The sequence below is a fragment of the Schistocerca gregaria genome, chromosome 2 (assembly GCF_023897955.1).
Source record: "Schistocerca gregaria isolate iqSchGreg1 chromosome 2, iqSchGreg1.2, whole genome shotgun sequence".
In the NCBI taxonomy this organism is placed as follows: domain Eukaryota; kingdom Metazoa; phylum Arthropoda; class Insecta; order Orthoptera; family Acrididae; genus Schistocerca; species Schistocerca gregaria.
The window spans coordinates 720,185,655-720,209,811 of NC_064921.1; the positions used below are offsets into that span (position 1 = coordinate 720,185,655).

The following is a 24,157-nucleotide window of genomic DNA, read 5'->3' on the forward strand; positions in this document are numbered from 1 at the left end:
CATGTACACTCAAATTTAACATGCGTAGATGTGCTTTAGTGTGGTACGGAGTATCTAGAGGATCACAGACACCTTTCCTTGCCATATGCATCTGTGAGCATGCTTATAATTTCCTTGTTTCATTCCATTTCTACAATCGAAGCAATCATTGTGTGTACAACTTTTGTGAACGGCAGTTAAAAAGAAGAGAAGTCTCATTTGTTTTATTACTCTGTTAATAAAAATTACTCTGTGAAATTTCACTCAGCAGCCAAAAGTGTCCCCAAGAGCTCACGTATTTGTCATCTGCTGACCGTGTGTGAAAGCAATAACAGGCAGAAAGCCCGCTGGAAATGCTGCTTTGTGCGCATGGACGGCAACACCGCATCTACTGCACGTGCGGGAATGCAAAGCAGAAAAGAACCGCTCGTATTCCGGCCCGGCGGATGCACCGTCTGCTAAAACCGTAACTTCGCCCATTTTGTCCTGCTAGGCGGCAGGCCGCCTACACCTGTCTTGTACGCCTTAGGTGCGTCGTGTAATAATGCCAAAACCTGCACTGTAATATTTGTACCCGCTCGTATGATTTCAATTGACGCCATATTGAAAGTTGTGAAAATATGTAGAATTCTTGGCGCCTTGTGTGAACGGTAGCTCAGGATGCCACTACAGAAAGCCACATTAGTTGCTTGTGTGAACCCGGCTTAAATTTTGACAATAGATCCATTCAGCAGCACACGGCAGCACTGTCATAGCCCTCATACCACTTGCCCTTTTGTTGCATATGGAAATGAGTTTGAGGAGATATTTTAATGATTAGAGTATGCGCTTAACTTTGTCAAATATTACTACCAAATCGGCGCATATTTTAATATATTCAGAGAACAAGTATTGCGACAGCAATAATGGAGCTTCGATCATCTATCAGTAGACCACCCAGTCTGTGATGTACATCTTTGAAGCGTACGTAGAAGTTGTTTGACGAATGTGTTCCTTTTTTTCTAGTGCTTTGGTGTGTTTGTTTTGAAACCGAAAGCAGACGGTGTGGTGTACAAGAGCTGTAGTTGATTGGGAAGACGTGTCACACTTCGAGTCAACGTTTTTCTAATTAATAACACACTATATAAAAATGTTATATGGCAAATGTTGTCAGTCCACAGTTAGAATATGTGGGGCGTGTGGAATAGCATTGCACAGTTCGAAGAAAACAATTTTCTTGTCTTCACTCAGGAACTTCACAGTAACTAAAATATTAAAAGACGCCGAACCAAGTACAGCAAGTGGTCGCAAAAATTCTCTTTGGCGGAAACATCAGTTCAGCATCCAGAAAGGACCCGGCTTAAAGGATTTTTTGCAAGGAAACCTACCAAGTGATGCACAGAGAGTAGCAATTACGGAACTCCCATACGTTGCCACAGAACATTTCAGTGGGCATGGAAGGAAGGGTAAGGTACTCATATGTAAAGTTCTCCTTTTGGTTGGTGTGTGTGTTTTTCTTGCTTGCAGACGAGATCATGTTTCGTAATAAGAGAGCACTCAAGTACCATATTTTTAATAATTTGAAGTTACTGGCAATATCTTATGTGGTTGTATTATTATTGCCAAGTGTCTTTACTATTTTTCACATGCTGTACGGACAGGATTCTGCATACACTTCAATTCTACATACACTATGTGATAAAAAGTATCCGGACCTTGCTGAAACTGACAAGTTGGGGGTGCCCTCCGTCAGTAATGCTGGAATTCAGTATGGTGTTGGCCCACCCTTAACCTTGACGACAGGCAGACTTACCTTCAGTCAGGTGCTGGAAGGTTTCGTGGGTAATAGCAGCCCATTCTTCATGGAGTGCTGCACTGGGGAGAGGTATCAATATTGGTCCCTGAGGCCTGGCACGAAGTCGGCATTCCAAAACATCCAAAAGGTGTTCCGTGGGATTCAGGTCAGGACTCTGTGCAGGACAGTCGGTTACATGGATGTTGCTGTCGTGTAACCACTCTGCCACAGGTTGTGCATTTTGACCAGGTGCTCGATCGTGTTGAATGATGAACTCGCCATCCCCGAATTGCTCTTCAACAGCGGGAAGCAAGAAGGAGCTTTGAACATCAATGTAGGCCTGTGCTGTGATAGTGCCACGCAAAACACCCCAAGAGGTGCAAGCTCACACGACCAGACCATAATGCCACCACCGAATTTTGCTGTTGGCACTACACATACTGGCAGACGATGTTCACCGGGTATTCGCCGTACCCACACCCTGCCATTGGATCACCACATTGTGTACTGTGATTTGTCACCCCACACAACATTTTTCCACTGTCCAATCGTCCAATGTTTATGCTCCTTACACCAAGCGAGGCATCATTTGGCATTTACTGGCGTGATGTGTGGCTTGTGAGCAGCCACTCAACCCTGAAACCCAAGTTTTCTCACTCCCCACCTAACTGACATAGTGCTTAAAGTGGATCCTGATGCAGTTTGGAATTCCTGTGTGATGGTCTGGATAGATGTCTGTCTATTACACATTACGACCCTCTTCAACTGTCTGCAGTCTCTTTCAGTCAGCAGACATGGTTGGCTTGGAGGCTTTTGTGCTGTACGTGTCCCTTCATGTCCACTTCACTATCACATTGGAAACAGTGGACCTAGGGATGTTTAGGAGTGTGGAAATCTCATGTACAGACTTACTACACAAGCAACACCCAATCGCCTGACCACGTTTGAAGTCCATGAGTTCCATGGACTGCTCCATTCTGCTCTCTCACGATGTCTGATGACTACTGAGGTCACTGATATGGAGTACATTGCAGTAGGTGGCAGCAGAATGCACTCAATATGAAAAACATATGTTTTTGAGGGTGTCCCAAATAAACACGTTCGTCAAAGTAGTTCATATGTTCGCCTCAAAGAATTATATTTGGGGGGGGGGGGGGGAGGGGGTTAAGAATACCTCTAAGTCTTCCTTTAATACTACTTCCTGAAATAATGTAAGTAAGGTTTCAAGGGTAATTTTTGTCTATCTTTAAGAATACCACTTCTGGTTCATCATCATTTCCTTAACACACTCACATTAGCCAAAACTATGATCTTTTATGCCACCATTCTTTGCATGCATTCAGTATCCCTTGTTGGTCTTACTTCAGCAATATTCAAAGCTGGGACACACAAGTGATTTGTAAGCAGTCTTCTTTGTAGACTGACTGCACTTTCCCATTATTTTGCCAATGAACTGAAACCTACCACTGCCTAAGCTATGATTGAGCCTATGTGATCTGTCCATTTGATATTCATCAAAATTATTACACCTAGGTATTTGTATGAACTGACTGATTCTAACTGTAAATAATTGATATTGTAGTCATAGAATACTACAATCTTTTATTTTGTGAAGTCCATAATTTTACATTTTTGTACACTTAACAAAAGTTGCAGTTTTTTGCTCTTTTTGGAAATCTTATCAGGATCTGATTGAAAGTTACAGAGTTCAAAGCATTCCTAAACAATACTGAAGCTCACATAGTGTTAGTCACAGAAAGCCGGCCAAAACCTGAAGTTGACTGTAGTGAGATCTACCATGCACTTCACAGTAGATGTGGAATATTTCAGACAGTACTTCATTATAGATAACTGCACCATCTGCAAAATGTTTGAAGTTGCTATTAAAATTGTCTGTCAATTCATTCATATACAAAATGAACAATGAGGGTCCTTGGACACTTCTTAGGGTATGCCTGAAGCTACTTGTTTTTCTGCTCAGGACTCTCCACCTGAGATAACATGCTATGTCCTACCTACAAAGAAATCTTCAACCCACTTACAAATTTTGTTTGTTACTCCATGTACTTGTACTTTTATTAATAAGTATTGTTGTTTGACAGATTGGATACTTTTCACAGATCAAGAAATATTGCATACTCTACTTGGTTTCCTTGATCTGTAGCTTTCCTGTTATCGTGTGAGAAAACTGTAAGTCGTCTTTCGCATGGTAATTCTTTTTGAAATCTTTGTTAGTTGGGATGGAGGTGGTCATTCTGTTCAAAATACCACTTTGAGCTCAGAATATTACAGAAGTGTCCAATTGCACCTGTCAGCTTTGCCCCGTGACATTAAAAATATGGTGGAAATGGCCACTTCCAGTGTATACAAAATGACGACAATGACATCGTACATACACACACCAACAAATATGAACAAAAATAATAATGACACAATAACCTCTCACTCCAAAAGTAAAATGAAACCAATGGGAAAACCATGGAAAATTGGGTGTTTAGGGCAGGGACAAGTTAAATATATAATGGAAAAATTGCCCCATCATCCCAGGACAAACACACACACACACACACACACACACACACACACACACACACACACACACACACACACACACCAATGATGCTACACCACAAACGTGACACCTAACATACTCAGCAATATGACCAAACATATGCAGGAACTATATGACAGACATGAGTGTAATGAACTACACTGTCATATCCATACTTAATGAAATAGCAATTACAAAAAAAGACTTCTTTCTGCACAATAAACACCAAAATCATCAGACGCCAAACACTTAAACAAAAAAGAGTCTTAATTACTCACTGAAAACAATTCCACAACCCACATCACCACATTAACTACCAAACTCAAAACCACATTAACACGATGACAACCAAAACTCAAATGAACCTAATACCACAAGTTAAACTCAGCAAATCCACATCCTCCACCAAATACAAGAACACGACATCTACAAACACAACCAACTCAAAAACTCTGTGCCGTAATGACATCGCACACACCACCATTATGTTTTGGATCAAAGCAGACAGGTGGAATTGTATGCTTCTATCGACCCCAGAATGTGTTCGAAGATTCTGCAACAGATGGAAATCAATGAGATTGGATAGTGGTTTTGTGGATAACTCTTGTTACCCTTCTCGTAGACATGTGTGACTTCATGTTTTTCCAGTTGCTGGGCACAACTTTTGTTTAAAGGATCTACAGCATATTATGTTTAACATGTGAGCTAACTCAATTGCAAAGTCTGTATAGAACCTGGCAAGGATCCCAAAGAGACCTGCAACTATGATTAACTTCAGAAAGTTCAGCTGTTGCTTAACACCTCACACTCTGACATGTATGTCACTAATCTTTATAGTGATGCAAGAAGTAAACTGATGTAGTACGTGTATTTCTTCATTAGTAAAATTGTGTCATACTGGGACTGAACCTGGGGCCTATGTCTTTCACAGGCAACTACTCTACCAACTGAGCAAGCTAAGCATGACTCACAATCTGACTAACTTTACTTCTGCAATTACCTTTTCTCCTACCTACCATTCTTTGCAGAAGTTCTTCTAGATAACTTATGGGACTGGAACTACTGGAAGAAATTACAAAGAAGAGAAATGGCGTAGTCATAGCCTATGGATCGCTTCCATTTTTGGCTAGTTCAGTCCATAGAGTTCATGCCCTCAAAAGCAAAAGACCTTGGTTTGAGTCCCTTCTGGCACACTATTTTAATCTTCTGGGAAGTTTTGAATTACCGCACACACTAATTCAGAGAGAAAATTCATTTTTGAAACAGGTCTATTGCATTTAAATCATCAGTGGAGTTTTGCACTATCTGTTCAAGGTAACTTTTACAGAAGGCATGAAGTAGTGGTTCACAAGAATCTTTTTCCCGTTCACCACTTACAAAACTGTAACTTTGCCAGTTGAATGTTGGATCATTAAAGACAGAGTCTTTTATCCAGACAGTCGTGGATACTGCTTCAGTTTCTGTTCCTGTGGACTTGAGTTCCTTGTCGACTGTGATAAATGGACCACTTCCCATTAGCAAATGCTTTCATTATATGCATAGTTTTGCCCCAAAAATCTCACTGCTGTAAATTTCAGTGTCCATCCAGCTTTCTCTTTGTAGAATTATATGAGCTCCAATATTGTATTTGAAACAGCATCGAATATTGGGACTTATTGCAAAAGCTTTGGCAGTTGATCTCTAAGACTCGTTGTTTCATCAGTGGGCACATTCTCTTTGAATCTATCTCTAATATAAAGGGTTCTCCTGCAGCTGCCATTACCTTGAATGGACAGAGATTGTTTACAGTACAGACACATTTAGTCACTTGAGTACAGCCTCTGATGTATACTAGTGCATTTTTCCTCAACCTGGTGTTTGACATTTCTTGTCATATGTTTTCTGAGTAAATGCTACAGTGTTTTCATTTTTATTGTATTATTATTCTTATTACGGACTGTTGCGAGTATACTAAACTGACGTCACACAGTTACAGCGAGCAACTCACAATTATAAGCACGCCACCTAGTGTGGCACACAGTTTTAATTTTGCATTGTCTGTTGTTTAAATGGATATTTTGTGCATTAAAGAAAATGAAGCATTATCCAACTGAATAGCTTCACCACCAAATTTTCTATAGGTGCATGGTCATAGTTGAAGTGGTACAGAGATCTTGGCCTTTCTCTATCAACCTGTTGTTGTCCTGTTGCCTTCAGTCCAAGGACTGATTTGCTGCAGCTCTCCATGCTAGTATCTCCATGTACCTCTGCATAACTACTGCAACATACAACCATTTGAAACTACTTCTGTATTCAGGCTTTGCCATCCTCACGCAATTATTTCACTTGCATTACTGAGTTGGCAATTCCTTGATGCCTCAGCCTCTAACAATTATCAATTATATGTCCAGGACTACAGTTTTGGAAAACGAGCCAGTGACTAAATTGCATTTTTAAAGCAAACACACACACACACACACACAGGGAGACAAAGAGAGAGAGAATTATTCAAAGTGTGAAAGTCACATTATTTCCAGAAAAGAATTGTTCACCGCAGTCCTTGGTGCAGTGGGCATAATGAATGTTGAATGTACCCTCTCTTCAGTACTGGAACCAAATGTTACCATATTGGCCTTATAAATAAAAATTGGATTCAAATGAATTCATTTCAAAACAAATCTGTTTCAAAACTAAAGCCTTTGATGTAAATAGACTCTATTGAGCCTTAATTATTTGGTTTCATTGATATTTGTGTAACTGTAGAAACAGTGCTGTGATTCAATGTCAAGGAAGCATCAGTAGTTTTTTACTTGTAAAGTGCTGGAAATGTTGAATATTTTTGTTTTAAAATATTTCTTTATGTTTCCTAGAATGGAAATGAAGTGTCTTATATTCAAACAAAAATGGTGCTGAAATAATATTTCACTGTTACTGATGTTTTCTTGTAATGAGTTAAATTTTGAATTTTTTTGTTTTTCTTTCAGTATACTTTGATGTCTATGGATGCCAGATGAATGTGAATGACACTGAAATAATTTGGTCAGTTCTAAAGGACGTTGGATTTACAAAAACAGATAGTCTCACAGATGCAGATGTAGTCCTTGTAGTAACGTGTTCCATCCGTGAAGGAGCTGAAACTAAGATCTGGAATAAATTACAATACCTAAAAGGTATTAATAATACAAGAATGAAAACGAAGGAAAAACCACCAATGAAAATAGGAATACTAGGTAACACTTCCTTTATTTTTTTTTATTTTTTTTTATTTTTTATTTTTTTTTTGCGTTTTATGGCTGTGGTATTAAATCCTAGATTATACAGTTTACATATTTTGTTTCTGCTTCTCTCTCTTGCTTCCAACAATAAAATTTATCACTTACAAAATTTTTTGCTTCAATTTTACACATTTAGTTCATATATTATTCCTAGTGTAAGATTATCAGACTGTTATTATCAATAGTTCAATATACACTGTGCATTTTTTATTAAGAGGATATCAGTAGGGAACTGCTAATACTAAGATGCTAAATTTTATGACTTACTTCATTAATTTTTATCTTAGAGTGATTGTCAGAGTTGTCCATTATTGTCTAATACATCACATAATTATATTAAAAACAAAGATTCCAAGACTTACCAAGCGGGAAAGCGCCGGCAGACAGGCACATGAACAAAACACACAAACACACACACAGAATTACGAGCTTTCGCAACTGGCAGTTGCTTCGTCAGGAAGGAAGGAAGGAGAGGGAAAAATGAAAGGATGTGGGTTTTAAGGGAGAGGGTAAGGAGTCATTCCAATCCCGGGAGCGGAAAGATTTCCCTTAGGGGAAAAAAAGGACAGGTGTACACTCACACACACACACACACACACACATCCATCCGCACATACACAGACACAAGCAGACATATTTAAAGGCAAAGAGTAAGGGCAGAGATGTCAGTCGAGGCGGAAGTACAGAGGCAAAGAAGTTGTTGAAAGACAGGTGAGGTATGAGTGGCGGCAACTTGAAATTAGCGGAGGTTGAGGCCTGGCGGATATCGAGAAGAGAGGATATACTGAAGGGCGAGTTCCCATCTCCGGAGTTCGGATAGGTTGGTGTTGGTATTAAATGCTCAAGAAACTGAAACTAGGGGCCAGTTGCAAACAGTAAGGAAGAATCTATAATGTGACACCGTCACAAACATTTTTGGTGTGGGAATGAAAAATTTCATTAGAGAACTGATACTGAATGATATAACTCAAAGTATAGCATATTGGATTCAAATTTGAGAAGAGGATGGTTCAGACATCTATCTGGTCATCCTGATGTCACTTTTTCAGTTCTAGTGAACTGGTTTTCATACCAAGTCCAGGATTTTTAAGAGATGGGACCTGGATAAATTGAAAGAACCAGAGGTTGTAGAGAGTTCCAGAGACAGCATTAGGGAACATTTGATAAGAACAGGTGAAAGGAACACAGTAGACAAAGATTGGATAGCTTTGAGAGATGAAATAGTCAAGGCAGCAGAGGGTCAAGTAGATAAAAAAGAGGAGAAAATACAAAAATGCAATAAATGAAACAGGTGAAAGGGAATACAAATGTCTAAAAAATGAGATTGACAGGAAGTACAAAATGGCTAAGCAGGAATGGCTAGAGGACAAATGTAAGAGATTAGAAGCATATATCACTAGGTATAAGATAGATGCCACCAACAGGAAAATGAGAGAAACCTTTGGAGAAAAGAGAATCATCGGCATGAATAGCAAGAGTTCAGATGGAAAACCAGTTGTAAGCAGAAAGGTGGAAGGAGTATATAGAGCCTGTGTACAAGGGAGATGTACTTGAGGGGAATATTATGGAATGTAAGAGGACGTTGATGAAGATGAGAAGGGAGATGAAGAATTTGATGAAGCACTGAAATACTTAAGTCAAAACAAGGACCTGGGAGTAGAGAACATTTCGTTAGAGCTACTGGTAGCCGTGGGAGAGCCAACCATGACAGAACTCTTCCATCTGGTGAGCAAGATGTATGAGACAGGAGAAATACCCTCAGACTTCAAGAAGAATATAATAATTCCAATTCTAAAGAAAGCAGGTGCTGACAGATGTGAAAATTACTGAACTATGAGTTTAATAAATCATGGTTGCAAAATACTAACACGAATCCTTTATAGAAAATAGAAAAACTGCTGGAAACTGATCTTAGGGGAGATCACTTTGGATTCTGGGGAAAAGTAGCATTTGTAGATTTAGAGAAAGCTTTTGACAATGTTGACTAAAATACTGTCTTTCAAATTCTAAATGTGGCAGGAGTAAAATACAGGGAGCAAAAGGCTATTTACAATTTGTACAGGAACCAGATGGCAGTTATAAGAATCAAGGGGCATGATAGGGAAGCAGTGGTTGAGAAGGGAGTGAGACAGGGTCAAAGCCTATCTCTGATATTATTCAATCTGTATCTTGAGCAAGCAGTAAAGGAAACAAAAGAAAAATTTGGAGTGGGAATTAAAATCCATGAGGAGGAGAAGAAGAAGAAGAAGAAGAAAAAATGACATTTTGTGATGACATTGTAATTCTGTCAGAGACAGTAAAGAACTTGGAAGAGGATTTTAATGGAATGGACAGTGTCTTGAAAAGAGGGTATAAGATGAACATCAACAGAAGCGAAAGAAGGATAACAGAATGTAGTCAAAATAAATCAGGTGATGCTGAGGGAATTAGATTAGGAAACAAGACACTTAAAGTAGTAGACGAGTTTTGCTGTTTGGGAAGAAAATGACTCATGATGGTTGAAATAGTCTGGATATAAAATGTAGACTGTCAATGGCAAGAATATTGTTTATGAAAAAGAGAAATTTGTTAACATAGAGTATAGATTTGTGTCATAAAGTCCTTTCTGAAAGTATTTATATGGAATGTAGCTAAATATGGAAGTGAAACATGGACGATGAACAGTTCAGACAAGAAGAGAATAGAAGCTTTTGAAATGTGGTGCTACAGAAGTATGCTCAAGATGAGATGGATAGATCACATAACTAATGAGGATGTACTGAATAGAATTGTGGAGAAGAGGACTTTGCGGGACAACCTGACTACAAGAGGGGATGGGCTGGTAGAATACATTCTGAGGCATCAAGGGATCACCAATTTGGTACTGGCAGGGAGCATGGAGGTTAAAAATTGTAAAGGGAGTCCAAGAAATGAATACAGTAAGCAGATTCAAAAGGATTTAGAGTGCAGTGGTTACTCAGAGATGATGAGGCTTGCACAGGATAGAGTAGCATGGAGAGCTGCATCAAACCAGTCTTCGGGCTGAAGACTGCAACAACAACAAGGTCAAAGCATTTTCCCGATGCATGTGGTTTATAAATTTTGAAGATATTGTTATCTGCTCAACATTATCTTTTATTGTTTTCTACAGTGCACTTTAAGTACTTGATCAAAATTATCGACATAAGCTAGCTAACCGAGTAATTATAATGAAACATGGTTTTACATTCCCAGTGTGTACGTTTTCCCACCAATCTAAATCATTTTGAGCTGTGTGAGAAATATAGGTGGAATTTTTAATGGCCTTTTCAATATGTTCCCACAATGTTTTGTCACCTGACGGCCCTCTAAACTGCAATAAATCCCACGCAGTACAGGTGAATTAAGCGAAGCATGTTTGGTCTTAATAAGACTTTCATTACAATTGCAAAAGAAGGCATTTATACTTTACAACTCGTAAATTTAATATTTCGCTTTTTTCAGTATGTAGGTACCATACTGTATTTAATTTTTCAAGGATGATGCCATTTTTAATAGTTTTACTTCATTTTGTACATGTTTGCATTTAATGCCCATTTATGATAAAACAATTCATTCTTTTGAATGTTGGCAAGGGTGAAGAATGTGAGTACCACTAGGAGAAACACAACAATGTTGCTCAAGAATATATTTTTACATATTGAATATAGGGCTGGGTATAAATCAGTTAATCATAACTATTGTGGTAATTTATTATGGATATACTAATATTTCTTTCAGGTCCGTTAATGTTACATAATCATTTATCCTTCTGATTAATTATTTTAATTTTCCCTTTTTGTTTTAAACCCTGCTGAATGTTTTGCCAACATCAGCAATCTAACAGTAGTCAATCCACGTACAACAATCTATCTACCATATGTTTCTGCATGCAAAAAATCACCACCAATCTAGTGTGTTGACACAACACAGTTGTGTACAAGATGTGGTTCACTTTGGCACCAATGATGCGTGTCACATGGGTTCTGAGGCCATCCTCAGTTCATACAGGCAGCTAGCAGAAGTGGTGAAGGCTACTGGCCTCATGCAGAGAGTGCAAGAAGAGCTCACAATTTGCAGCACTGATCCCAGAGTTGATAGAGCTTCTTTTGTTTGAAGCTGAGTTGAGGATCTCGACCAAAAGCTTCTTCAACTCTGGTGGTCTTGGCTGCAGATTTCTAGACCTGCACTATCAGTTAGGGGGTTGTAAGACTCCCCTACTTAGGGGTGCACTACACAAAGGAAAGAGCTACTCAGGTAGCAGAATATTTGTGGAGTGCACATGGAGGTTTTTTAGGCTAGGTGGTAGTTTGATGTAATCTGATGAACGCTTGACAGTTGGACACAAAGCATACTAAGTACAGAGTAAAGACAATGTAACTGTCAAAATTTTATGAGTAAACTGAAAGTATTCATTACATAGTTATTGAATTAACTGCCCTCCAGTAAATTGGTGGCACTCAAATTATTCTCAGGTCCTAGAGCCGGCTGAAACCCAAAGTAGGAAGCTCTGGGATATTTAGCGAGGCACGGTGCATTTATTGAAGGGACAAATTAGACACCATTGTAGTCAACAAAAATATTGTCTCTAATGAGTTTGATTTTGATTGTGACTGGGAAGTTATCTGGATGCGTATATGATTCCACCACGACTGTTTTAGAGTCCTCCAAAGACAGTCTATACTGAATAGTGCAGAAACACCCAGATAATGCAGTGTTAATTGGAGGCGACTTTGACCTACTGAGTATATGTAAATTCAGCTAGCTGGTTGAAGTCTTCTATCCACTCACTCATTGACCAGTTTGCTGTGGCAATAGAAGATAGTAGAAGGAAAGCTGAAGTTTTATATTATACTTTTAAGAAATCTGTAACATTTCTGGTATCGTCTCATTGACTTTTCTCTGTGCATGCAACCATTGTGTTGTTTCAGAGCACAACAAAATGTAATCAGCTGACTCTGGACTCTGAAGGAACGTAGAATGACAAACCCTACTTGCCAACATATAGTTGGACACAACACATTTTACAGTAGGTGGTAGTTTACAGAGGTGCAGCAGCGTGGCATAGCCGCACGGTCTGAGGCATGTTGTCACGGTTCTGCGGCTCCCCCAGTTGGATGTTAGAGTCCTCCCTCAGGCATGGATGTGTGTGTTGTCCTTAATGTAAGTTAGTTTAAGTTAGATTAAGTAGTGTGTAAGCTCAGGGACCGATGACTTTGGCAGTTTGGTTCCATAAGATCTTGCCATAAATTTCCAGTTTACAGGGGTGCATGGCTTCATGTTAATTCATACCTACTCACCGGTATTGTGTCCTTGCCAGGCAGCCTCACTGCTCCAACCTCTGAAACTCACCTGATATAATTTCTAGTGTAATCATGTGCTCGCTGCACTCCAACATGTGAATTCTGCTTAATGAATCTTTCAATGCAGCCATGCTTGGTGATTTTGGATACAGCTGCCAATAAAGAGAAACCAATTCTATCAGAAAGAAACCAATTCTAATAGAATTGTACTGTATTATGGAGGCCCAGTGTCCTCAGATTGAATGGTAGTGTGTTCATCATTATGTCAACATGCTTTTAAAGATGATGTCTGTCAGAATTTATAGATCTTGCTCAAACATGAGTGTACCACTACATTTGGTATAAAGGCCACACACAGGACTTCAGTCACATAAGAGTTTATGTTTTATAAATACCACAACACAGCTGATCTATGTTGGGATAATACCATTTATACTTTTTGCCAATTTTAAGTTCTCACACCTTACCAGGATTGTTAGGAAAGCTGTCAATAGCTAATCTGACATTCTCCAAATCAACAGGTCTCCCAAATTGCGAGTCACAATCAAAGGGACATCGGTGACGACAATACGACAACACTTGAATGCTTAACAGATTGTCAATACTCCATGATCACCTACCTTCACACACAAGAATAATGCATCACACACACCATAAGCTTTGTTCATGTATTATGCAAATCTAAGCCTCAGTAGTATGTCACCAGCAGAAATATACTTTCATGCACACTATTAAAGTTCAATGCCAGGGTGACTTTACTTTGAATGATATTACTGACACAGTTGTGTCCATAGCAAGCTTGTTATACAATTAAGATGGACCGTCACTCACTGCACATTGTTCCGTTCAACTACCAAACTGTGTTTCTTGTCACAATGATGTGTCTTTCCACTGCTCATGATTCATGGTGGCAGTGACATCAGAAACCACTGTTTTCCAAACATTACCTCTGATTGCACTGACGTCATTCTCTTCAGTTTATGTACATGGAGACAAACTCTAAACAATGCTTTATCAGTATGGTGACTTGTCTCCTGTCCACCACAATAAAATGTATGGTGGACTATTTTTCCTACCGGCTGGGTCTGCTGATTGGTTATTCCTCTGGGACTTAAGTGAAGGGATATCTGTCCTTGAGATCTGCATCGTAACTTTTATGTTTGGTCCCTTCTCTGTATGCCTGCCCCAGCTTCTATGCTATCTAAACCTTGCTGGTTGCAGCCCACCATGATGACTGCTGATATTGGCAGCTGCTGGTCATACCTTCCTGTGAATGTGCTATGTGGCCTCACATACCCCAGCCTCCTCTGGGGTCAGTTCTGATACACTCTCTTAATTAAAAATTAAGTGTCTCCATAGTCCTGTCATTGTGGTGGTTTTAGCATCCTTGTTGTAATAATATCCTGCATCATTTCAGAGGTTTTGGAACAAATTATGCTTCTGAATTACCATTCTTAATTCATTAAATATTAAATTAATTATCAGCTTGAGTGTGTGCAGTGCTGTGACAGTACACTGCCATGTCTCAAATTGTTCACACAGGAGGATCGTACAGACATACCATTGTTTGACCATCGCAAATACTCCCATATGGAAGAGTAATAGGCATCCCTGGCATAGAGAAGCAACTGAAAGAGTTGAAAGCAAATAAGTCAGCAGGTCTGAATACTTTGCAGCATCGGCCCCTTACTTGGTTTGCATTTATCTCGGATCTCTCACCCAGTGTGAAGTCCCAAGTGGCTGGAAAAATGTGCGGGTAACTGTGGTTTATTAGAAGGGGAGAGAATTAACCTGCAAAACTGCAGACCAATATCCTTAACATCAGTTTGCTACAGAATTCTTGAACATATTCTCGGTGTGAATGTAGTAAATTTTCTTGCACTGGAAAACTTCTGTCCACAGATCAGCATGGTTTTAGGAAGCATCACTTGTTGAAAACTCAGGTTGCCTTTTCACATGATATCCTGAAAACTACGGATGAAGGGCAATAGGCAGATTCCATATTCCTAGATTTCCAAAATGCGTTTGATATTATGCCCCACTGCGGACTGTTAATGAAAGTGCGAGCTCACAGAATAGGTTCCCAGATATGTGAGTGGCTTGAAGACTTCTTAAGTAATACGACCTAGTATGTATCACTGACAAAGCTATCACCTGGAGTGCCCCAGGAAAGTGTGATAGAACCACTAATATTCTCATACACATAAATGATCTGATGGATGAGCTGACCAACAATCTGTGGCTCTTTGGTAATGATGTTGTGGTATACAGCAAGGTGTCATTGTTGAGTGATTATAGATGATACAAGATGTCTTACACAAAATTTCTAATTTCTGTGATGAATGGCAACTAGCTCAAAATGCAGGAAAAATTGGTGTGATGAATATCAGCTAGCTCTAAATGTAGGAAAATGTAAGTTAATGCAGATTAGTAGGAAAAACAATCCTGTAATGTTTGAATACTGCATCAATAGTGTGCTACTTGACACAATCAGGTTGATTAAATATTGAGGGATAATGTTGCAAAGCAGCATGAAATGAAACAAGCATTTAAAGACTGTAGTGGAGAAGATTAATGGTCAATGTTAGTTGTGAGAGTTTTTGAAAAGTACGGTTCATCTGCAAAGGAGGTGCATATACAACACCAGTGTGACCAATTCTTGAGTACTGCTTGAGTGTTTGGGATCCCCACCAGACCAGATTAAAGAAAGACATTGAAGCAATTTGGAGGTGGGCCAGTAGAATTTTTGTCGGTATTTTTGATCAAAGTGCAAGTATTACATTCTGTGTTTCCTCCCATGTGTATTTGGCATACCTGTCAGTGTGATGTGGCCTAAGTTACCTTTGATATTTCTTCTTCTGATATGCTTGCCTTTTAGTTTTGTTCTCTTCTTCTGGCTACTCCTTATCACAGCTGTGGGTAAACTTACTCCTCTTGATTTCGTATCCAGGCAGGATTATGATGAACACGTCTTCAGTGATAATCATCTGTACTGTTAAAACTATTTATATCAGGTGTGTAGACAGATCCAAACATCAGTAACTCATAAACTCTAAACACATTGATCAGTACATTCAACCACATTGAACTTCTCTTAAGATGTATGATTTACCATCTTCATTTGTCTTGAGTGTTTGCTTTGTAGTATGTTTGCTCTCTCTCTCTCTTAGGTGTTCATGACACCTTCAAGGAGTATCACCAGGGCATAAATGCCCACATCCAGCAAGTGCTACTTCATTCACCCTGGCACGCCTTGCCCTTTCTACATTATGTTTCTACTTACAAACAGCTGCACAGATTGGGGTGCAAAGTGGATTATTTCCACTACATAAAATGTTTATAAAACACATGGCCACCAGTGGGAGCATCATCAATGGAACATAGATCATTCTCATGATTAAACCATGTCACACTACAGATTCCCTCTCTGACACGAAAGATGTGCAAAGCTCCTGTAACACACTCTTTACAATTAAATGTAACATTTATGATATCATGTTAGTTTGTTAGCTGTTTCATGTATACTTAATAAATGTATGGAATGTTTTGTTAAATGTTCATGCATGATTATTCATTTGGTCTCAAAGAGTTAGCATGCAAGATGTTTCTAGTAATTAAGTGTACCACAGTATTTGCACTCAGTCATTGCACACTCCACAAAATTAATTGTGCTTTTAACTTGTAAGAGCGTGGAATTGTTTTCTTTGTTTAGATTGAAATACATTGTTAGGTCACAAAAGTAGTTTAACATTAGTAATACAGTTAATTTCATATACTTCATTTCATCCTTAACCATCCAAATCTCAGATTTGAAAATATCAACATACATGGAATGGAAATTACCATCCATTGGTTCCAGGTTAAATTTGTTTGCTCCTAACTAGTTTGTATACCTCATCAACAAATTGACCAATTTTCACTCAACTTGTATTATCCAGTATCAATAATTGAGTTCAACTCTTTCTACGGGCAGATACTATACGACCATTCTTTGTTTCAGATGAAAGTGTCCCCTATTCATTCCCTACCCAAAATGATTCATGTTATCCCTCTGTGGATTCTCCTAACCAAAGAACTAGGCCCCTCTAATTGGCATACCTACCCTCAGACTCCTCTATACCAAAAAAGTACAGGCCTTTTCTTTCGTACTTGCACTTGACATCAGCCATAGAACAGCCTCTCTGTAAGTCTGCCTACCAATCTCAACTCCTTCAACTCACATAAAGCAGAGTACACTGCACCATAACATATAAGATATGTCTGCACGGTACCTCAATTTCATATCTCACATCATGGCAGGAAGAGGTTCCTTTGCTCCTGGCATGTCTTCACCCCAGTTTTAAAGCATACTGCATCATACTCCCTCTACAAAATTGCTTTTACCTACATGTTTGTTGCTGTATGAAAATACATTTGCATATAACTTTGGGTTACGATATACCCATGTTCATTTCCTGTTCTCAAGATCATTTAGATCTGCTACTGTGTTTGTATTTAAAACTGTCCAAGCCATCACTTACAGCTCAATTTGTCATTAAAAATTTCACAAAGCATTATAAAGTGAGGACTGAAATTGTCATTTTCATCCTTTGAAGGCTCAATGGATTTTATGTTGACAACAAAACCTGCTAGAGTAGTTTCCATTGCCACTTATTTTGAAAAACACTTATGTTGTAACACATGTCCGGGCGATTAAATTGTTAATGTCTTCTCACACTGATCAAATATTATGTTACTTAAATATAACCTAATTTTTATGTCTGCTACTCCTGTTCCTTGTGTAGCACCTTCTATTGAAAACTTATAAAACAGTCTTGTTTTATTATTCGTGCATCTGTGCTACCAATTAATAAATTTCTCACAGCACTGCTATCTTCTGCTCATTATGCTCATGTTAGTGCATCAGATTTCGGACACATCCTACACTCACTGGCTTTCCCTGTTGGTCTTTCCCCACAATGTGTGATATGCCTAACACGCAGTGTAGTGGTGTCATACACAGTGTGTGTACAGTGCGAAAATTATGTCCATGTCCATTTGTCCAAGTTTCACCTTTGCTCTCCTGTGTCAACATTTTGTGATAGAATTATGTGCAAAAGAGAAGGGTTTCACCGATGGAAAAACATTAATATGAATATGAGAAAGATAGAACTGGTATTCCTGGTGGAGAAGGAGAAAGGGAGGAGGAGAATATATTCATTAAGGTCAAAGAAATAAAAACAATAGTCCCAAAAGACAGAGTTCCTAACCACCCCCCACCCCAAGGAATTCCCACTTCTGCTAAATTTCTTTGTAGTTATGCCAGAGGGAGAAGGTGTTTGGGACTCCCTACTGAACGCACTTGTCACAACTTCATCGTCACAAATCCTGAAAATTGACCTTAGCAAATCTCAGTTTTAAGTGTGGAGAGTAAGAACAGCAACACATGAAAGAAAAGAAAACTTAGTGAATCATCAGTTTTAATCATCTCAAGTCGGTCTTTCTATTGTTATATGTATCAACTGTTCATAAGGAACCTCCCATATAAAACCAATGGAAACCCTATCATTTTGCATTGTTCCTCTTAAAGATACTATAGTATCTCAGTTCATCTGCATCCGTACTCAGCAAACCTCTGTGAGGCACATAGCAGAAGGCACGTCCCATTGTACCAGTTATTAGACTTTCTTCCTGTTCCATTCACATATGGATCGTTAGAAGAATAATTGTTTGAAGGCCTCTGTGCATGCAGTAGTTATTTTAATCTCATCCTCACTATTCCTGTGTGAGAAAAATATAGAGGGTTGTAGTATATCCTTAGAGTAATCATTTAAAGCTGATTCTTTAAATTTTCTTAATAGACTTTCTTGGGATAGTTTACATCATTCTTCAAGAGTTGCCATTTCAGTTCATTCAGTATCTCTGCGAAACTCTCCCATGGATTAAAAAAACCTATGAGCATTCATGCTGCCCTTTTCTGTATATGTTCAATACCCCCTGTTAGTCCTATCTGGTATGGCTCCCACACACTTGAGTAATATTCAAGGATGGATCACATGAGTGACTTTTAAGCAATCTCTTTTGTAGACTGAGTGCACTTCCCCAGTATTCTAACAATAAACTGAAGTGTACCACCGGCTTCACCCATGACTGAACCTATGTGATTGTTCCATTTCATATCCGTACGAAGTGTTACACCCATGTACTTGTATGAATTGGCCAATTCCATCAGTGACTTATTGTTATTATAGTAATAAGATACTATGTTTTCTCGTTTTGTGAAGTGCAAAGTTTTACAGTTCTGAACATTTAAGAGCAAGCTGCCAATCTCAACAACATGTTGAAATCTTGTCAAGATCTGACTAAATATTTATGCAGATTCTCTCTGATATCACTTCATTATAGACAACCACATATTCATCTGCAAAAAACCTGATTTTGCTATTAATATTGTCTTGCAGGGTCATTAATGTACAACATCAACAGCAAGGGTCCCAACACACTTCCCTAGGGCACATCTGGAGTTACTTCTACATCTGACAATGACTCTCCATCCAAGATAACATGCTGTGTCCTCCTCAGTTATACATAACAGTATATGTAGATAATATGTGTGTATCTTTTTCTGTAAGAAACATACTACATATTATTAATATTTTAAACAAAAATTGATAATTCCAGTTATTCGCATAACATCTTTTAGTGTTATATTCTTGCTTTCACAAACAAGGATATGATTTAGTTATTAAATAAAATAGAATAGTAATAGGTACAGAATACAGAATAGTGTCAGTGGAAGGAATGGCTTTGGAGAAATAAAAGAAAAATACCAAAGCCTTTAACTCAGACTTCTGACAGGCATCATTCTGCCGAATTTCCAAAGTGTGCAAATTCTCCGGAGTTGTGTGTTTCTTAACTGTATCAACATTGTATAGTACCTTTCTCTAGCCAGTATCGGGATCAACTAGGAACAGTGCCTTAGGATGTGATATTCCCACTACCTTAAAAGGTGGAATTATGATGGACATCTGTTACTAAAACTAAGTCATCTATGCTAAATACAGGTACATCTGCTGTATTGTTAAACTTACACAGTTTGCCCTGGGATGACTCGTGTAACTTGCTTTTTTATCTTAGTGTGTGTTACAGCTGCCTCTTCATCAACTGAAGTGGGGCATCTGAAGAATTTTAATAATGGCTCTTCTATAAATTTCTTATGCATTGTCTCTACTAGTGATAACCGAGTGGACATCCGTGGTATCTCATTCAATATGATCTGGAATTCTGGTATCATATGTGCCCATGTGATATGTTTTTGGGACCCATATCTTCAACATAATTGGCCAAACTCTTTCAGTACCTTCTCACATGGATCAGACTGTGGGTGATATTTTGATATGGTTACATGATGTACTATTTCCCATGCTAAAAACTCTAAAATTGTGGCTGGTTAACAGTGGTCCATTATCAGTTCATAGTCTCTTAGGTTTTCCCATATCTTGAAAATAGTTATTTAAGCAATTGTCTACTGTGGTTTTATTAGCTTACTTGGTTTGGTGAAGTGTTCCATGTTTTTACTAACGCTCTACCTGCACAAAAATGTAAGTCACACACCCTCTACCTGTGGGTAGTTGGCCAGAAAAGTCTGCTCCGCTAAGGTCATGTAACCCTTTGGCTACATACAGAACTGCTTTGTGAACTCAAATGGGAATTCATGCAGGGAAAGAGACATTCTTTTTGTGGAATCTTATTGAGAAAATTTAGAGAAAAAGCATTTGAAACTGACTGTAGAATGACACTACTGACTCCAACATACATTTCGTGTAAGGTCCATGAACATAAGACAAAAGAAATTAGGGCTCACACAGGGGCTATTAGACAGTCGTTTTTCACTTGCAAGTGGAACTGGGAGGGAAACAGAGTATTTGCGTAGATGTAGACAGTTTCACTCTACTACTGGCCCACGATTTGTCAGTCTAGGAAAGATCTTTCACTTCAAACAGCTGTCTTCTCACAAAGATAGACACTTAACTCATAATGCAGGCAGTGTTGCTGTGGTCATTGTTTGCAACTAGCCTTAAAAATGTTAAGTGTCAGAGGCAGAAATAATGATCTAAATGGTCAAGAAAATGGCTTCTTCAGCAATAAACATTTTCACATAAGGTATTAATTAGGGTTAGATAGAGCAGCAAGCAGTCGTAGAACGTTGCTTTAATATGACATTTATAGTCACAACACAGAGCAGATTTTGACCTGTGTCAGGTCATTATCAATGCTAAAACAAATACAACAGTATATATTACAATGTGATTTACAAAAGTTATAAGTCCATCACATCATTGTCTTTTAATGTTAACATTACATACCAGTGCGGAATTGTAGCAGTTGTTTGTGCTCAAGTGAATGCTTACACAGTTCAACCATTACTGTTGTAAAATTATATGTTGGTTTCATAGTACACATCGGTTTCGCATGTGGCATACTCTATGAGCTGCGCCTGAAGTTTACAGTTTTGACGGCATTTTTTGTAATATTTATGTTGTATAGTAACTAAGTAGTAACATGAAATTATTATGAGTAAAACTATGTAAAATTACAATTCTTACTTTTTCTCATGTCTGTAATGTGCTAGCTGTTTAAATTTACTATAGCATGTAACAGTGACAGTTTACGCCTCATGGGCTAAAATTAATTATTAAACTGATAGGGCTTCGTAAAGTACGTTACAGGAAGTGTTGCATATTTTGTCGTGTTGGGACCTGTCTTAAGTTATTTAGTTGTTACTTGACAAAAGATATAAGTGAACTTTATTTACAAAATGCACTTTGCTGTCACTAGTAGCACTTGTAATCATCATTTCAATATGCTGCACTTAGTGCCCGAGAAATAAGAACAATATGATAAAGCATGATCTTTTGAACACTTATTTTGAAAAATGACAGTTTTATGTATTAATTGTTGCTAATAGTTACCCTGATGAGTTTGTGTGTTATTCTAATGCAATAAGTTATGTAAATACACTCCTGGAAATTGAAATAAGAACACCGTGAATTCATTGTCCCAGGAAGGGGAAACTTTATTGACACATTCCTGGGGTCAGATACATCACATGATCACACTGACAGAACCACAGGCACATAGACACAGGCAAGAGAGCATGCACAATGTCGGCACTAGTACAGTGTATATCCACCTTTCGCAGCAATGCAGGCTGCTATTCTCCCATGGAGACGATCGTAGAGATGCTGGATGTAGTCCTGTGGAACGGCTTGCCATGCCATTTCCACCTGGCGCCTCAGTTGGACCAGCGTTCGTGCTGGACGTGCAGACCGCATGAGACGACGCTTCATCCAGTCCCAAACATGCTCAATGGGGGACAGATCCGGAGATCTTGCTGGCCAGGGTAGTTGACTTACACCTTCTAGAGCACGTTGGGTGGCACGGGATACATGCGGACGTGCATTGTCCTGTTGGAACAGCAAGTTCCCTTGCCAGTCTAGGAATGGTAGAACGATGGGTTCGATGACGGTTTGGATGTACCGTGCACTATTCAGTGTCCCCTCGACGATCACCAGAGGTGTACGGCCAGTGTAGGAGATTGCTCCCCACACCATGATGCCGGGTGTTGGCCCTGTGTGACTCGGTCGTATGCAGTCCTGATTGTGGCGCTCACCTGCACGGCGCCAAACACGCATACGACCATCATTGGCACCAAGGCAGAAGCGACTCTCATCGCTGAAGATGACACGTCTCCATTCGTCCATCCATTCACGCCTGTCGCGACACCACTGGAGGCGGGCTGCACGATGTTGGAGCGTGAGCGGAAGACGGCCTAACGGTGTGCGGGACCGTAGCCCAGCTTCATGGAGATGGTTACGAATGGTCCTCGCCGATACCCCAGGAGCAACAGTGTCCCTAATTTGCTGGGAAGTGGCGGTGCGGTCCCCTACGGCACTGCGTAGGATCCTACGGTCTTGGTGTGCATCCGTGCGTTGCTGCGGTCCTGTCCCAGGTCGACGGGCACGTGCACCTTCCGCTGACCACTGGCGACAACATTGATGTACTGTGGAGACCTCACGCCCCACGTGTTGAGCAATTCGGTGGTACGTCCACCCGGCCTCCCGCATGCCCACTATACGCCCTCGCTCAAAGTCCGTCAACTGCACATACAGTTCACGTCCATGCTGTCGCGGCTTGCTACCAGTGTTAAAGACTGCGATGGAGCTCCGTATGCCACGGCAAACTGGCTGACACTGACGGCGGCGGTGCACAAATGCTGCGCAGCTAGCGCCATTCGACGGCCAACACCGCGGTTCCTGGTGTGTCCGCTGTGCCGTGCGTGTGATCATTGCTTGTACAGCCCTCTCGCAGTGTCTGGAGCAAGTATGGTGGGTCTGACACACTGATGTCAATGTGTTCTTTTTTCCATTTCCAGGAGTGTATAGTGTTATGAAAGTGGTACTCGTTTAGATCTTATGCAAGTGGCTGCTACATAATGGCGTGAGGTTGCGACTGATCTGTGAGACCCTCTGGGTTGAATTTTTCACTGCTTTCAAGTAGCCAGTTTTCAAACAATTCCCAGAAATGGACATTTTTCATTATGACCTGATCATTGATTAGGTTACACTTAGCATTTCTTTGGTGGCAAAAGATCTCCATCTTCAAGAAGATCGAGGAGTCCAACCTTCTCGCCTCTATGTAGCAACCTTACATTTGACGTTAATATTGGCAATCTATGTTTAGTTGACAATAAATGTGCAGCGAGACTTGATTTCTCTGCTGCGTCTTTTCTTTCTAGAGCAACAGGTTCCTTAAACCTAGTTTCCAGTCCCTTCCCTGTCTAACCTATGTAATATGCTCCACAATCAGGACACTCAATTTTTTAAACCCCTTAAGAATCAAGTACATTTTTTACATCTACCGTATGTTGTAAGATACATCCTAAATTATTTGTTGTTCCAAAGGCTACTTTCACTTTGTATTTTCTGAAAATCGATGCAATTCTCATGCTCATTTTCCCATAATAAGGGAAGCTGACAAATTTTGTACCGTCTTTTGGTATCAAGGTATTTATCTCATTACCATCTTTTTTTTTCTACATTCTTATGTATCATATCGACGAATGTGTTAGGATAGTTATTCACTTTAGCAATGTATCTTATAGTTGCCATTTCATTGTCATGTTCTTCTTTTTACAACTGAATGGCAAAAACACGATTAATGGCGAAATTAAAAAACGCCTTTTTACGTTGGATAGGATGGTTTGATGCGTAGTCTAAAATACCATCTGTGCATTTTTTAAAATTTTTTTTTCTGCGAA

At 39.3% G+C, this 24,157-nt stretch overlaps 1 protein-coding gene across 2 annotated transcripts in view; it reads left to right on the top strand.

Moving 5' to 3' along the window:
- The first annotated feature begins 975 nt into the window (after positions 1 to 975).
- LOC126334850 (CDK5RAP1-like protein) overlaps positions 976 to 24,157 on the top strand; it is a 107,477-nt gene continuing 84,295 nt past the window's right edge. Inside the window, exons 1-2 of one of the 2 annotated variants that reach the window (XR_007564779.1) lie at positions 976 to 1,424; positions 7,268 to 7,513. Coding sequence is in view for 1 of the 2 variants with exons in the window: in XM_049997518.1 (XP_049853475.1) it covers positions 1,109 to 1,424; positions 7,268 to 7,513 (562 nt within the window). In the remaining variant the exon portion in view is untranslated. The remainder of the gene's footprint in view (positions 1,425 to 7,267; positions 7,514 to 24,157) is intronic. The other variant, XM_049997518.1, reaches the window with a different exon arrangement.